Raw genomic sequence first — 15,332 nt, forward strand, 5'->3', positions numbered from 1 at the left:
TGGTATGACATTTTTTGTTTCAGCCAGAATATGAACAGCAAGACGCAGGAGCAATCTAGCTGAGTCCACACATAACAACCTTGGTGGTTAAATATGGAACTAACACGCCATTTTTGTCCCCAGACTGTTTTTGTGTCATTTTCTGTTTTACAGGGGTCATTTTCCCATTTCAGGGCAGTGCATCGAGAACTGGGCATCGAGACAGCTTCTGTCTGTGCCCACCTCATTTCCCATTGCAGAAATAAATCAGCCACAAGCCAAATCACATTTCATCTAGCACTGACCGACAGCAAACTCGGAATGCGGAGAAGCATCTAGCCTCAGAAAGTAATTGTGCAGACAGTCTGTCCTCTCTAGGCTGTCTCGTTACAGGTTCAGAAAAGCACAGCGAGGGCTCTTCATAAAAGGATGACTCTGCAGAGGGCTCCAGCTCAGCTAAGCAGCAGGGCATAAGCTACATCAGAGCCAGGAGTCCAGGGTAAAGTTTTAAAGTCTCAAAATTAATAGCATTTCCCCAGACATTATAACTCATATTTTCTTTCTTTTTTTTTAAATAATTTTTTATTAAGGTTTTAAGCAAAGAAAAAAGAAAAGCAACACACACACACACAAAAAAAAAACAATACAAGATTTAACAGTAAAAACACAAAACATAACAATTAAAAACAAACTCTCTTTTCCATTCCCAATTTTAAATTACTTATTTTCTGGCCTTCCCCATACCTCCCTCTTTTGTATTCCAATCTGCATTATTTGTCCAGCAGTTTCTTTTCCACTTTTTTAAACCCAATCTTTAATTTAATAAAATATTAATATATATAACTTCAACTTTTTTAAACATAATCCTTGTTCTTAATGTCATATACCTTTAAATTTTTCCCTTTTGTTATCAAATTTCCATTTCTTTAAACATCTTTAATCTTAATCTTTAATCTTAATCTATCCTTAACTTTAACCTGTACAGCTGGAAACCACTTATTTTCAATCCAACATCACTCTAACATTCCTTAATTTTACAGTGTTTCTGAAGATAGTCTTTGAATTTCTTCCAGTCTTCCTCCATCGACTCTTCTCCCTGGTCACGGATTCTGCCAGTCATTTCTGCCAATTCCATATAGTCCATAAGTTTCATCTGCCATTCCTCCAGTGTGGGAAGTTCTTGTGTCTTCCAATACTTTGCGATGAGTATTCTTGCTGCTGTTGTTGCATACATAAAGTTCTATCCTTTTTTAACACCATTTGGCCCACTATGCCCAGGAGAAAGGACTCTGGTTTCTTGGGGAAGGTATACTTAAATACCTTTTTTAATTCATTATATATCATTTCCCAGAAAGCCTTAATCTTTGGGCACGTGCACCAAAGGTGAAAAAATGTACCTTCAGTTTCTTTACATTTCCAACATTTGTTATCGGGCAAGTGATAAATTTTCGCAAGCTTGACTGGGGTTATGTACCACCTGTATATCATTTTCATAATATTCTCTCTTAAGGCATTACATGCCGTAAATTTCATACCAGTGGTCCACAACTGTTCCCAGTCAGCGAACATAATGTTATGTCCTACGTCCTGTGCCCATTTAATCATAGCCGATTTTACTGTTTCATCTTGAGTATTCCATTTCAGCAGCAAGTTATACATTCTTGACAGATTCTTAGTATTGGGTTCTAACAATTCTGTTTCTAATTTTGATTTTTCCACCTGGAAGCCAATTTTCCTGTCTAATTTAAATGCCTCCATTATTTGATAACAATGAAGCCAGTCTCGCACTTTGTTTTTTAGTTTTTCAAAACTCTGCAATTTCAGTCTATCTCCGTCTTGTTCCAAAATTTCCCAATATTTCGGCCATTTGACCTCCATATTGACCCTTTTCAAGGCTTTCGCTTCCATTGGTGACAGCCACCTTGGGGTTTTATTTTCTAGCAAATCCTTATATCTTATCCAAACATTAAATAGCGCTTTCCTGACAATGTGGTTTTTAAATGCTTTGTGTGCTTTGACCTTATCATACCATAAATATGCATGCCATCCAAATACATTATTGAAACCTTCCAAATCCAAAATGTCAGTGTTTTCAAGAAGTAGCCATTCTTTCAACCAGCAAAAAGCTGCTGATTCATAATAAAGTTTGAGGTCTGGCAGGGCAAATCCACCTCTTTCCTTTGCATCTGTTAGTATTTTAAATTTTATTCTAGGTTTCTTGCCCTGCCAGACAAATTTAGAAATATCTTTCTGCCACCTCTTGAAACAGTCCATTTTGTCCACAATCTGCAAAGTTTGAAACAAAAACAACATTCTAGGCAATACATTCATTTTTATCGCAGCAATACGGCCTAGCAGTGAAAGCTTCAAGTTTGACCAAATTTCTAAATCTTTTTTCACTTCTGACCAACATTTTTCATAATTATCTTTAAATAAATTCCCATTTTTTGCTGTCATGTTAATCCCCAGGTATTTAACTTTCTTAACCACTGTTAACCCTGTCTCATTCTGAAACCTCTCTCTTTCAAACGGTGTTAAATTTTTCTCTAAAACCTTGGTTTTTGATTTGTTCAATTTAAATCCTGCCACTTGACCAAATTCTTGAATCAGTTCTAAAACCCTTTTTGTACTAGATTCTGGCTCCTGTAACGTCAATACTAAGTCATCTGCAAATGCTCTCAATTTATAGTGTTTAGTTCCGACCTGTATACCTTTAACCATCTGGTCCCTTCTAATCATATTCAGCAACACCTCCAGGACCGAAACAAAAAGAAGAGGGGAAATTGGGCAACCTTGTCGTGTCCCTTTTTCAATTTTAAGTTCTTCCATCACAACGTTATTTACAATTAGTTTAGCCTTTTGTTCTGAATAAATTGCACTTATACCATTCTCAAAACCTTGGCCTACCCCCATACCCTGAAGATTCTTCTTCATAAAATTCCAAGAAATATTGTCAAAGGCTTTCTCCGCGTCTACGAATATCAACACTGCTTTAGTGTTTATATTCACTTCTAATTTTTCCAAAATATCAATTATATTCCTCAGATTATCAGACAAGTGTCTTCCTGGGAGAAAGCCCGCTTGGTCTTTATGAATCTCTTCCAACAGCACTTTTTTAAATCTCTTCGCCAAAATATCTGCAAAAATTTTATAATCCACATTAAGTAATGATATTGGGCGGTAGTTCTTTAGTTGTGTCTTTTCAGCCTCTGTTTTTGGTACAAGTGTAATATATGCTTCTTTCCACGACTCTGGTGCCCTCCTCCCCTCCATTATTTCGTTGCAGACCTCTTTCAATGGTTGAATAAGCCATTCTTTTAAAGATCTGTAGTATCTAGAGGTCAAGCCGTCTGGGCCTGGAGATTTACCCAGTTGCATGTTTTGAATGGCACCTTCTATTTCCTGTTCCGTTATTCTGTCATTCAAAATTAGTCTCTTTTCTTGAGATATTTTTTGTAATCCATTTGTTTTCAAAAATTGGTCTAAGTCTGTTTCTTTCACAGGCCCTTGAGTGTATAGTCTTTTAAAATACTTCTGGAAACAACTTCTAATCTCTGCAGGGTTCTGTATATTCCTTCCATCCACTTCTAAATTCGTAATCGTATTTAATTTTTGTCTCTTTTTCATTTGCCATGCCAACAATTTACCACATTTATTAGCCGATTCAAAAGTCTTTTGTCTCATTTGTTTAATTTTCCATTCTATTTCCTGATTCATTATTTTCATATATTGTACTTGATATAACTTTAACTCTCTCAAAATCTCTTGAGATTTGGGATTTACTCGCAATCTTTTTTCACATTCATTCATTTTGTTCATAATTTTATCCTTCTTCTCATTTTGAGTTCTTTTCTTTATCGCGTTCTGTTGTATTAAGAACCCTCTCATAACAGCTTTACTTGCATCCCAGATTACTCTTTTCTCCACGTTGGAACTAAGATTTATCTCAAAGTAGTCTCTTAGAGTTTTTTGGGCCTTCTTAAGAAATTCTTCATCTCTAAATAAGGTGTCATTCATCTTCCATCTGAAGGAGCCAGTTGGCATTAGTCTCATTTCCATCTTAACAGCGTTATGGTCGGAGCAAATTTTCGGGCAGATTTCCACCTTTCTTGTCTTTGGTGCCATTCCTCTAGTTATCCAAATTTGGTCAATTCTTGTCCAAGTCATTTTGGCTTCAGAAAAGAAAGTTCCCTCTTTTGCCAAGGGGTTTCTAATTCTCCAAATATCCACTAAGTCCAAGTTGTCTGTCATATCAAAAAAGGTTTTCGGTAGTCTACCATCTTTGGTGACTACCTGTCTTTGTGCCTTGTCCATGTAAGTAGATACCACTCCATTCATATCTCCCATCAAAATTATGTTGTAATCCATATGGTCCATCAAGGTCTCATGCAACTTCTTAAAAAAATCAGATTTCCCATCATTTGGTGCGTAAACTCCTACAATCAAAAATTTTTCTCCTTGTGTTTGAATTTCAATTGCCACAAATCTTCCTTGGTCATCCTTGAAAACAAATTTTGGTGATAAATTGTCTTTTGCGTAGATCACAACCCCTCTCTTTTTAACTTTATCTGACGAAATAAATTCCTGACCAAGTCTTTTATTTATCAACAATTTCCTGTGTAATCTTGTTATATGTGTTTCTTGTAAACAAATTAGGTCTAATTGTTCCTTTTTAAATATATGAAATACTGACTTCCTCTTCTGAGGGGAATTCAAACCCCGACAGTTCCATGTTAAAAGTTGCAGGGCCATGATGTTATTGTTTTAGTTCTCCTCCTACTGCACCTAGTGCCTGTTCCTCGTCCGTCGGTGGTATCCCTTCTTTCGAACGGTCTTTTGGTTCCGGAAATAGCTCTTTTTGTAAGTCTTCTCCGTGGTCCCTGTAAAATTTATCTTTATCGTCTTCCGATCTTATTTTCCTCTTCTTTCCCTTGTAACTAAAAGACAGGCCTTGAGGAAGTTCCCACCTGAAATTGATGTTGTTCCTTCTCAGCAGGATAACCAGGTCTTTGTATTTTGATCTGAGATCCAGAAGATATTTCGGAATATCTTTGAATATTTCCACCCTTTTCCGATGGATTTCCAATGTCTTCTTGAAATGTAGGCCCAAAATCTTATCCCTCTCTTCTTTTGTTCTAAAAGTAATCAGGCAGTCTCTCACCTTCTTCTCTCCTCTTCTCCCAAGTCTAAAAGCATTTACTATTGTGAAACTGTCTTTTGCCAGTTCTGGGTCCCAAAAGTCCAAAAATTCCTGCGTGAGAAATTCAGCTAAATTGTCCTTTTCCACCTCTGGTACTGATCTGACCCGAAGATTCACTTGCTTCTCCCTCAAATCTATCATAGACAGAGTTAGTTTGTGGTCTTCCAATTGTTTATGCAATGTTGGTAATTCCTCTTGAACCTCCTTAACATCCGTAGCAGAAGTTGTAGCAATTTCTTTAGCCTCTTCAGCAATCTGGCGAATTGAGGCCGATTCCTCTAATAATTTCTGAATAGTCTCTGTGTTAGTATTTACTTTTTGGCCCAAATTATTTATACTTGCTGTATTCTGATTAATACTAATTGTATTTTGGTCAATCTTGTCAGAAGCCTCTGCTACTTGTTGACTTATTTTATTCAAGGATTCATTAACTTTGGCCAAAACTTGAGCAAAGGCTTCTTCACTTGTCGAGCTTTTTACCTTTAATTGTGCCGATGAGGCTGTTGTTGAAGTTCCAGAGGGGCCTGAGGCCGAAGCTCTCCTTTGTAATCCTTCTTCTAAATGAAGAGGCCTCCCCGATCTTGTAGTCGAAGCATCCGCCTTCTCTTTATCTGCCATTCCTTAGATAATTCTCAAGGTCAGACACGTAGTTAGAATTGAACAGTGGAAATTTCCTCCCAAGCAGTGTGAGAACTCCTCAAGCCTGCTACAATTACAGTTATAACAAGTTGCAACAGTTCCAAGTTCCACTAGGGGGACACTGTAACAGTCATAAAAGTTCTTGGATACTTTAATTTCCTTTTTAAGCCCCCCTAGTTTGTTCCAAAGGAAAACAGTCTATCACAATTTTCAACTTAGGACCAGGAGATATATATTCACAAAATCTATCCAAACTTTTATTTCCAGTGCAGGACTAGCTGTCAAAATATATTACAAGACAGTACCTCTCTTTCTTTCCTAGGATCTGGAAAATCCTTTCCCAGGAAATTGAGTGATGGTTAAATCTCTTCTTTTCCACTCTTTATAAAGAAATCACCTCCAGAGATCTCCCCCTTTTTCCCTCAACTTATAGAGGGAAAAGTCCAGGTTAGATGATTGGATTAAAGTCCGCTGAAACGTACTTTCCAAATGCTTCCGCTTTCAAGTTCAATGCTTTAAATTTATCTACAATAAAGGAGGCTGACTTCCTTTTTAAGCCTCCTTCCGTTTTCAGCCTAATTTCAGTTTTCAATTTGTACAGTTCCAATTTGAGTATATCCTACTCACGGATCGTTGATTTCCAGGTCCGGATTTTAAGGAAGAAAGGCAGCGCTCTCCGGTCAACAGCTTGCGGCTTCACACCACGAACGAGCAGACAGCCCACAGCACAGCGCTCTCCCCCGCTCCGATTTCAAGCCCGTTTCTGGGCTTTTTGCCGGGTTGGGGGGGGGCGCCAAATGTGCCCGCTGGGTCCCAGGTTCACAGGCTTCCCCCGCCTGTGATTTTTAGGGGTCCCCCGCTGCGCCGAAGCGGGATTCGACCCTGTTTTTCGTGGCGCTGATTCCCTCTACCGAGGAAATCCGCCATCGACCGCTGGCGCCGCCTCATATTTTCAGATTTCAAAGCCCTGGATTCGTTTTTCATGCAGACAAGTCATTAGGTTTGCCCTAGGCCTGAGATGGCAGTGTCCAACCAGAACTTTGAGGTATAGGTGGTACATTAGAGTTGGAATATAGATTTTCCTGTTTTTCTTCAAAGTCATATATTCTGTTTCTACTTTAATATGACTGCTGATCTTTTTCTTCCTTCTAACACCATCAGGAAAGAATACTGTACATAAAAGGCTGATAAACAAATAACCTTTTCTGACTGTACTGGCTTGGTCCTTTTTGGGCCAGTATCACCAAGTATCTGAGCATTTTCTTGTCATGCCTTCAGTGACTTAATACCTGCCACACTCCTTCTGTCCTTTTTCAGGGGACTGTCACACAGATGCCCCCAGGGATTTTTTGTTAGGCAATCATGAATTTTGGGCATGCTTCCAGAAATCTGTAGGAGAGTAAGAACATCTACTTGCACTTGATAAAAGAAACTGAAAGGTTTAGGATGGTTATGTTTCCAAAGGTGTCAGCTTATGAATATAGCTTTTTCTTTAAGCCTGCATATAAGATCAGTGAAACTATGTGACTGATTCCTTAATTGTCCAGGTCAGATATTAAAAGCTTGCTTCAGGAGCTGACCAAACAAAAAACAAACAAAAGCACATCTAACTGTTACATGTTATATAACCTATTATAAATGTTTGCTTTCTGAGAAGTCTTGTTGTTCAATGTAGTAGGCAGCACACAGCACAAGCCTGTGCATATTTACTCAGAAGTAAGACTACTAAATCTAAAGGGCCATAATCAAATATTCATACAATCACAGCCTTTAAAGCTCCTGGAATATGAAAAGATAGAAATAAACATGCAATTCCTTTTTAGAAAGTAATCTGTTGAAAATCCATTTGTACTCACAACTGCCCAAGAGTCTACAGTATTATTATTTTCCAGCTAGGTAAACAACAGCAAGTTCGGTGGGTCTACTCTAAGTAAAACTGAGTACCACCCACGGAGTACTTAAATATGCAAATCAAACTGTTTCCCCTCTCCTTTTGATCAGTTATCAGACAAATGTTTGAAAGGCAGCATATTTAATTCAGCTTATAATTCGTTGCTGTAATGAATTATGAAATTGTGTGTGTGTGTGTGTGTGTGTGTGTGTGTGTTGCACCTTTCAGCTTTTGCTGGATTTCATAAAAATAAACACATAAGAAGTGGAGGGAAAAGCCCTCCTGTGAACTGCTGCGTCTTTGTGTTGCTTTGCAATTCTCCATGCATTTTTATTTACAACCCCTCTCCCCTTCGGCCTGCGTTTGCAGACAAAGGCAGACAAGAAACGCACTAAATAATACACAAGGTAAATAATGCAGGCATGAGGCAATAAGCCCCTCCGCGGTGGGCGATGACGTAGCCGCTTCTCATCCCTTGACAGCGCAACTGAGGAAATCCCGCCTCCTTCCCAACGTCCATCACCCCCTCCTGAACTCTATGGCAACACGGGCCATGGTCCCTCGCTGGGGAAAAGGAAAAACAGGCCGCCTAGAAAGGCATTATACATGCCAGGAAGTCTCTATGGTTTCCCTGAAAGGCGCGCTGCGGAAGCGCCTGTTCCTCGTGCTTCCGGTTGATATTTGCGGCTGGAGGTGAGCGTTGCTCGTGGTGAGGTAGACATGCTGTCCAACTGGCGGGAGTTGATGGGCAGAGCAGCCCAGGCGGGGGGACGAGTGGAGAGGACGGGAGCTGCCGCCTGGGGGCTCTTTGCTCCCTCCGTGTGCGTGTACGAGAGGAGGGGGGTTCACACGGGCTGTGAGGAATGAGGGCGGTGCGAGGGTCAGGTTGGGAAGCAGTGAGCCGGCGGGATGGACGTTGCCCGTTTTAATTTTGAAAAGCAAACAGAGCAGCAGCTCCTGTGCTGTCTTTTTGGGTCCATATTCCCACATTCCCTCACCCCAAGCAGTGGTCTTCTGCATTCAGGTCAGACATCCCCTAATGCAGGGAACCTCTGGCCCTCCAGATGTTGCTGCACAGTAGCTTCCATCATCTCTGGCTATGGGCTGACTATCTGAAGGGCTCCCTGTCCCTGCTTTACTGGGTCAGCAGAGGGTCAGCGTCTGCTCTTGTCACAGCACTGATCTGTTAGGTGGGGCGCAAACCAGCTCACACTTATCTGCCCTTTTACTGCCAGGACTGCAGATGGACCTGACCACTGAAAAACTGAGCAGTGATCTAAAATACAGACTAAGTGGCAACCTTGTTGATAGTGTTTGAGTGTGTGTGTGTGTGTGTACTAGAGTCCTTGGGTTCTGATCCTTTGTGTTCTCCAGCAGTGTCAAGGACAAATACTTGAATGTGTGATGGATCCTGTGAGGGCTCAGCAGCTGGCGGCTGAGTTGGAAGTGGAGATGATGGCTGATATGTACAACAGGTACTGACTAACCACAAGCGTGAAGGCACTCCTCAGTGGTGCTCATTTAAAAGAGCTATGAAAACAATAGAGCTATGAAAACAATACAGGCACTGTATGCTGTGACTTGTGTTTTGCTTCTCTAAGTACCCCAGACTTTCCAAGATTATTCTCCCACAAAAATGTACTATTTTAGAACCTATACCTTACTAGACATTGTACAGAACATATTATTAATGTATACCACCCTTCATCCAAAGATCACAGGGTGGTTCATAAAATAGAAACATAGGATAACATCATAGAATTGCCTTTTTAAAAAATCTGATCAAGGCTTCATGTGGTTGAATTGGGAAGCTTACAGGTAGGACATACAGGCAAAGCATCCTTCCCTGTTTTCTGTCTAGCAGCTGGTGCTCGCAGGGGTACTGTATTTGAACATAGAAGTTTTATTTAACCATAGTCGTTGACAGATCTAGGTGTCATAACCTGGTGTCCATCATTGCATCTTGTGTCTGAGAATTCCTTACTGGGTAAAATACTTACGTTTGTCCACCCTGAACCTACTGTATGTTAGTTTCATTGGGTAACACTGAATTTCAGTATAATTAGAGATGGCAAAAGATTCCTCTGTTCAGTCAAAATTTGATAAGTCTCTACCATATTCCACTCAGCTAAATTTAAAAACCCCAAATGCTCTAGTTGCTGCTTGCTAAGTGATCTAGCTGGCCCTGCGCAGGGGAAATTATATCACAAATTAATGCTTTTATTGTGTTTTTATTATTATGCTCCATAAAATGTGTTCTTAATGTTGTATACTACCTGGGATCTTTTGATAAAGGGTGGTATTTAAATCGAATTAATAGTAATAATAATAGACAGACAGACATGGTGGGGATTTCAACAATTGGTTAAAAATATGCTTTGCCACCTTTTTGTTTTTAAGCACCAACAATCTGCCTTAAATGGAACCGATTCCTTTTATACAGGCCCAGCTTATCCAAAGACATTCCCCAGCATCTGTCAAATCCAAAGCCCTCCTCCAGAAGCCACCATTTCATGCATGCATTGAGACCACACAGCTGTTCCTGTCTAGCTGGCCCTGTGCACATCAGAGAAAGCTACCTTGAAGTTCTTGATTCTAAGCCTCCTAGCTAGCAACCTAAATTTCTCTTTTAGGATCACACAAGTACTTTTCTCTGTGTCACTAGTGCCAACATGCACCATGGCCATTGACTCCTCCCCAGCAGTGTCTGCCAGTTCACTCTACAATCTGCATAACAGTCACATACCCAGTTATCTATATCTCTAATGATTGAATCACCCACGACCAGGATACCCCTGTCTCCACCTGGAGGTGTATCCTTTGCATGAGAGGATAACAGCTCATACCCCAGTGACTTGGTCATTCTAAGAGTTCATTTTCCTCTTGCTCAGAGTGGTGCACTCCTTCCCCTAGAGCAGGCATGTTCAAAGTCCATTTCGGGAGCCTAATCTGGCCTGCCGGTCAATTTAATAATTTAAAATTTAATCCGGCCCCCGTGGCAGTATATGTCATGGGGTAAAATTGTAAAAAAAAGCTCAACAACTTTGGTCGGCCCTCATGCATGTTCACTTCATCAAATCTGGCCCTCTTTGAAAAAAGTTTGGGCACCCCTGCATAGAGAGTCGTTCTGTATGTCATCAGAGGAGTTGTCACCTTGGGACACAGCTTGTCCACCAACCTCTCTTGGCCTTATTTCAGGTCATCCACCTTGCCCTCAAGGGAACAAACTGAGGACCAGGAGCTCATTTTACTAAGCACACATCCATTACTTTTATCCAAAAGGAAGATAGCTGTACGCATGGCATTCTGTACAATTTATTGTTTGTTTACTTGGGAGCTTGGGACATGTTAGGTCACTAAGGGGCAGGCCAAAGTATTTTGCCCTGACCTCATCCTGCTGCTGAACTCACTCCTTGATGAGGCATCCACAGGGGCTCTCCTCTTGCTTGTGGACCAGGCTCCCTGGCTAGGTTTTTCCAGATTTATGTCCCTGGCTAGCTTTCCCCACTTGCTAATGCAGCTAGTTAGATCAGGAAGTTCTCATTTGAAAAACATCAAGTTGTAACACAACTGCTGGGCTTGTTCAAATTCCGGTGAGTAGGAATTTGGAAGGAGTGTGTGAATTTAGGTCATTTTAACACCCTGGGCGGTCCAGGAATCAGCGTGTTTTTACATGAGTGGAATGTGTCTTTTTATTTAAAATGCATCTCTGGGTTATTTGTGGGGCAGAGGAATTCGTTCATTCCCCCCCCCAAAAAAATAGTCCGGCCCACCACATGGTCTGAGGGATGGTGGACTGGCCCACGGCTGGAAAAGGTTGCTGACCACTGTTCTATACTGTCATTTTCTACCGTCCTTTTTAACTGAAGTCTATACTATACTGAGCTTGATCTAAAAGCTAAGCCTGCTTTTTAAAATCTAGGCTTACTCTGTCACTAGTTTATTTTTGTTATTTATTTATGTATTATTTGTTTAAACAATTTGTATACTGCTTACCTAAAATACTCTCTAAGCAGTTTAAAAAGAGGCAATCCAAAAATAAGTATAAATTAGAACTATACAATCAAACTACAATTAAAATGCTTGCTGGATTTTTTTTTTAGTTCTCAGAGGTTCAGTCGGGAAGGAGCCTGTCTGACCTCAAGTGGAAGAAGTTCTATAAAACTGGGCCCACAATACTAATGGCAATACTAGTGGATACAAGCCTTGCATCTGAGCCTTAGGGAACCATTAACAGTGACTTCCCCAAAGTGACTTCCTCACTGATTGGACAGGAATCTAAGCCATTAGATGGTCCTTAAGGTATTCTGGACCAAAATGGTTAAGGGTTACTCTGTTGCATGGGGAATCATAAATCTGAGGTTGGTTTTATGTTGTTGTTTAATACCACCTCTCTAAAATTGAAATTTTATCTAGGTTTCTGCTATACTGTGGCCTTGCTTGAGTAGAGATGAAAGCTAGGTTTCTACAGACTTACTACCGCTAGAATTTATAGCTCCTGAGTTCTAAATTTTACAGGATTAAGCTCTTAGCACACAGTGGTCTTACTGTGTTGTTTAAACCAATGATTTATATAAAAGGATCGTACTTACCCTCTAGTTGCTCAGCTGTTTAATTCGCTTGTTGCCTTGACACTGGAGCAGAGACACTTTGTTGCAGGGAATCTTTTTCAGACACCAAATAAGGCAAAGGAGTCAAGCAGACACTGACTACCACAGTCTTCAGCTGGAGGGAAAACATTTATTGAGATTTTTCTAGCCTGGAAGACATGCAGTCTGGTCCTATGCACATTTATTTGAATGTTCGCTGGGGGCTTACACACAAGTAAGTGTGGAGGGACTGTAGCCATGCAAACTGATTGCATGCATGTTTATTTGGATGTAGCAGCTTAGATGTTCCTGAAGCTAGTTGGCTACTCAAAAACACTCCTTGTCTGCCTTAATGTACGTCTTAATCATTTCACTGTGAAGTGGACTGTGTGTCCCTGACAAAATGATTGCCTAGGGCTCAGTCGGTTAGTTTTTAAATGGGATATGACAATATCGTGTGTGTTTGTACAATTGGTTAGAATTGTAAACAGATATATTAAGTTTGGGAAATAACTTGCAGCACATTCCTAACCATGTCTATTCAGAAACTAAACTCTATTGAATTTAATGGGTCTTACTCTCAGGTAAACAGGGTTAGAATTATAGCTTTAGAATCTTACACCTGACCTGCTGAAGAAATAGTCTAATTGACAGAAGTTCCCTGCAGTATGTGAAGGATGTCATTTGGGAGAGACAGTTGAAGGATGATGAGGGTTGTAAGAGAGACAGAGGAAGAGGAAGAGGAGGAGGAGGAGGAGGAGGAGGAGGAGGAGGAGGAGGAAGTTAGAGTGGTGATCAAGGATTTATATGGGAAAGTTGCCTGAGTGGAATTGTTTACAGGTAAGATTATGCAGACAGAAGATTTGAACCTGCTGCAGTAGAGAAATAGAGGTGTTTTAACAAGTTTCTTTAATCCCAAAGTTCATGATGCTGATTGACATTCGGTAGTGGTTATTCTGTGAACCACCCTGAAACCTTGTGATGAAGGGCAGTATATGAATTTAGTAGATAATACATAAAATAATAATAGAGTTTTGCATTTGAATGCTTTGTGTGTGGTTTTTTTTTTTTTACTAATAAGGTACTGTCCTTTATCCCTATATCCTGGGGCAAAATTGGCAGCAGGTGAGTGAAGTGGTGCTGCTCATTTTTGCAAGAGTGTCAGGCAGATTAGGAAGTCTGGAACTGAGATAAACCAGGTTACTCTGTTCTGTGGAGTTACGTACAGTTCCTAAGGGACTCCAGGTTTTGCACGAGTTCAGAGCAGCAGAGGCAAGGCCATTGGTAGCCTCAAAAGTGGCATCTCCTGCTTGAAGTGGTAGGTTGCAGAACTTTGGCACTGACGAAAACACAGATAGATATCTTTAGGATGACTGTGTTGGTGATCATTAGAATTTGGGTGGTGGTAGAGGAGAAACATCATGGCTTTTTAGGCATTGATTGAGAGCTTTTAGGCAAGAACTGTGATGTGCTTGTTTTAGCTGAATATAAATAAAGCCGGCTCGGAACAGCCAAAAGATGGCCACTTCCTTCTGCTCACGCTCTGTTCTTTCCTTGCTGTGCCCCAGAATGACCAATGCCTGCCATCGCAAATGCGTCCCTCCACACTACAAGGAGGCTGAGCTGTCCAAGGGAGAGTCTGTGTGCCTGGATCGCTGCGTCTCCAAGTATTTGGACATCCATGAGCGCATGGGCAAGAAGCTGACAGAGCTCTCAATGCAGGATGAGGAGCTGATGAAGAGGATGCAGCAGGGGGCTGGGCCGGCGTAACACCAACAAATACACGCACACACTTTTGACAATGGACAACATGTGCTTACCACCCCCTTTCCCCTACTTTGTGCCTGGACTCTGTGTTGATCCCTCCCTTTGCCAATAAAATGTTGAACATTATATTATCTGTTAACGACCAGGTATGCTGGAGTTTTCGTCCTTCCTTGCTAGGCCTGATGGAAGATGGGTGCAATATGCGATTCTCTTGCCAAGGGAGATCCTCTTCACCTGTGGGGTCCTATAGAGCTTTCTTGTGCCAGCGCATAAATTTGAAGGCTGCAGAGAGACTGAATGTCCTTTGGCACATTCTGTTCTTCTGGGTGGATTCACTTTCCTAAAAGCCGGTTTCACAGGTGATTTTGGTGACTTCTTGCTGCTCTCTTGCAATAGCAGAACAGTGGTAGAAGCAGAGTTTATAATCTTTCTTATTTAGGTAATGCTTCAATTACAAGACGTGCTATTTAGACTAAAAGAGTTGAAATGTAGTCCAGTGTTTCCCGACCATGGCCCCCTTCTGACCTGGTTTCCTTCCTGTGGCCTCCCCATGGCCGGGGGGCGGGGCAGCAGCCCCCCAAATAAGTAAAAATCAATATAAATCTGAGGTTCTGCCCCCCTAACAAAAATCCTGGCTATGCTCATGCCCCCCTCCCCGGTCGTACTGGTAGAAAGGGCCTATTTCAATGTTTTGTTTGTAAATAGAACATGTTTTATTTATAATTTTTATAATTTAAACAAAATACAATTACATAAAATGATACATAATGAAATGATGTTGAAGCAGAAAAACAGAATCATAGCGCTGGAAGGGACACCAATGGTTATCTTTTTACTGCAACCCCCTGCAATGCAGGAAACTCAGCTAAAGCATCCATGGCAGATGGCCAGCCGACCTCTGTTTAGAAACCTCCAAGGAAGGAGAGTCCACCACCTCCTGAGGAAGATCCACCTTCCATGTATTATTAAAAGTTAACAACATTTATTTGACCCAAGTTATTTGACACAGAGGGGGAAACCTACAGATACAGTCCAAAAGGTGCACAGGGAGTTCTGTATATATGGGAGAGTTTTAAAATGCAAGTGGTCCTCACTGACCTGGTGCAAAAAGATCTTGTCATCCGGAGGAGCCCTGGCTGCCTAGGTAAAACACTAGTCCTCCCGCCACTTACCTGGGAGTAAGGCCCACTGAACTCAGTGCAGCTTTCTTCTGACTAGACACTTAGTTATTTACTAGACGCCAGTCAGCAGCACCAGACGACCCTGA

At 41.0% G+C, this 15,332-nt stretch overlaps 1 protein-coding gene across 4 annotated transcripts; it reads left to right on the plus strand.

Moving 5' to 3' along the window:
- The first annotated feature begins 8,258 nt into the window (after positions 1 to 8,258).
- Positions 8,259 to 14,204, plus strand: TIMM10 (translocase of inner mitochondrial membrane 10). Of its 4 annotated transcripts, none has more exons than XM_080995975.1 (3): positions 8,259 to 8,402; positions 9,084 to 9,184; positions 13,867 to 14,204. In XM_080995975.1, exons 2-3 carry the CDS (start codon positions 9,114 to 9,116, stop codon positions 14,066 to 14,068), a joined length of 273 nt encoding a protein of 90 aa, XP_080852101.1. In that variant the 5' UTR covers positions 8,259 to 8,402; positions 9,084 to 9,113; the 3' UTR covers positions 14,069 to 14,204. The 4 variants fall into 4 exon arrangements, with proteins under 4 accessions (XP_080852101.1, XP_080852103.1, XP_080852102.1 ...); XM_080995977.1 differs by having other exon boundaries at positions 8,263 to 8,402; positions 9,087 to 9,184; XM_080995976.1 differs by having other exon boundaries at positions 8,402 to 8,536; positions 9,087 to 9,184.
- The last annotated feature ends 1,128 nt before the right edge of the window (positions 14,205 to 15,332 follow it).

Source organism: Podarcis pityusensis (genome assembly GCF_964106645.2).
Source record: "Podarcis pityusensis genome assembly, chromosome: 1".
Classification (NCBI taxonomy): domain Eukaryota; kingdom Metazoa; phylum Chordata; class Lepidosauria; order Squamata; family Lacertidae; genus Podarcis; species Podarcis pityusensis.

Excerpts from the sequence above, each read along its gene's own strand:
- TIMM10 (XM_080995975.1), top strand. The coding sequence starts at position 9,114 with ATGGATCCTGTGAGGGCTCAGCAGCTGGCGGCTGAGTTGGAAGTGGAG. Across the intron at positions 9,185-13,866 it reads ATGGCTGATATGTACAACAG|AATGACCAATGCCTGCCATC; the intron begins GTACTGACTAAC and ends GCTGTGCCCCAG.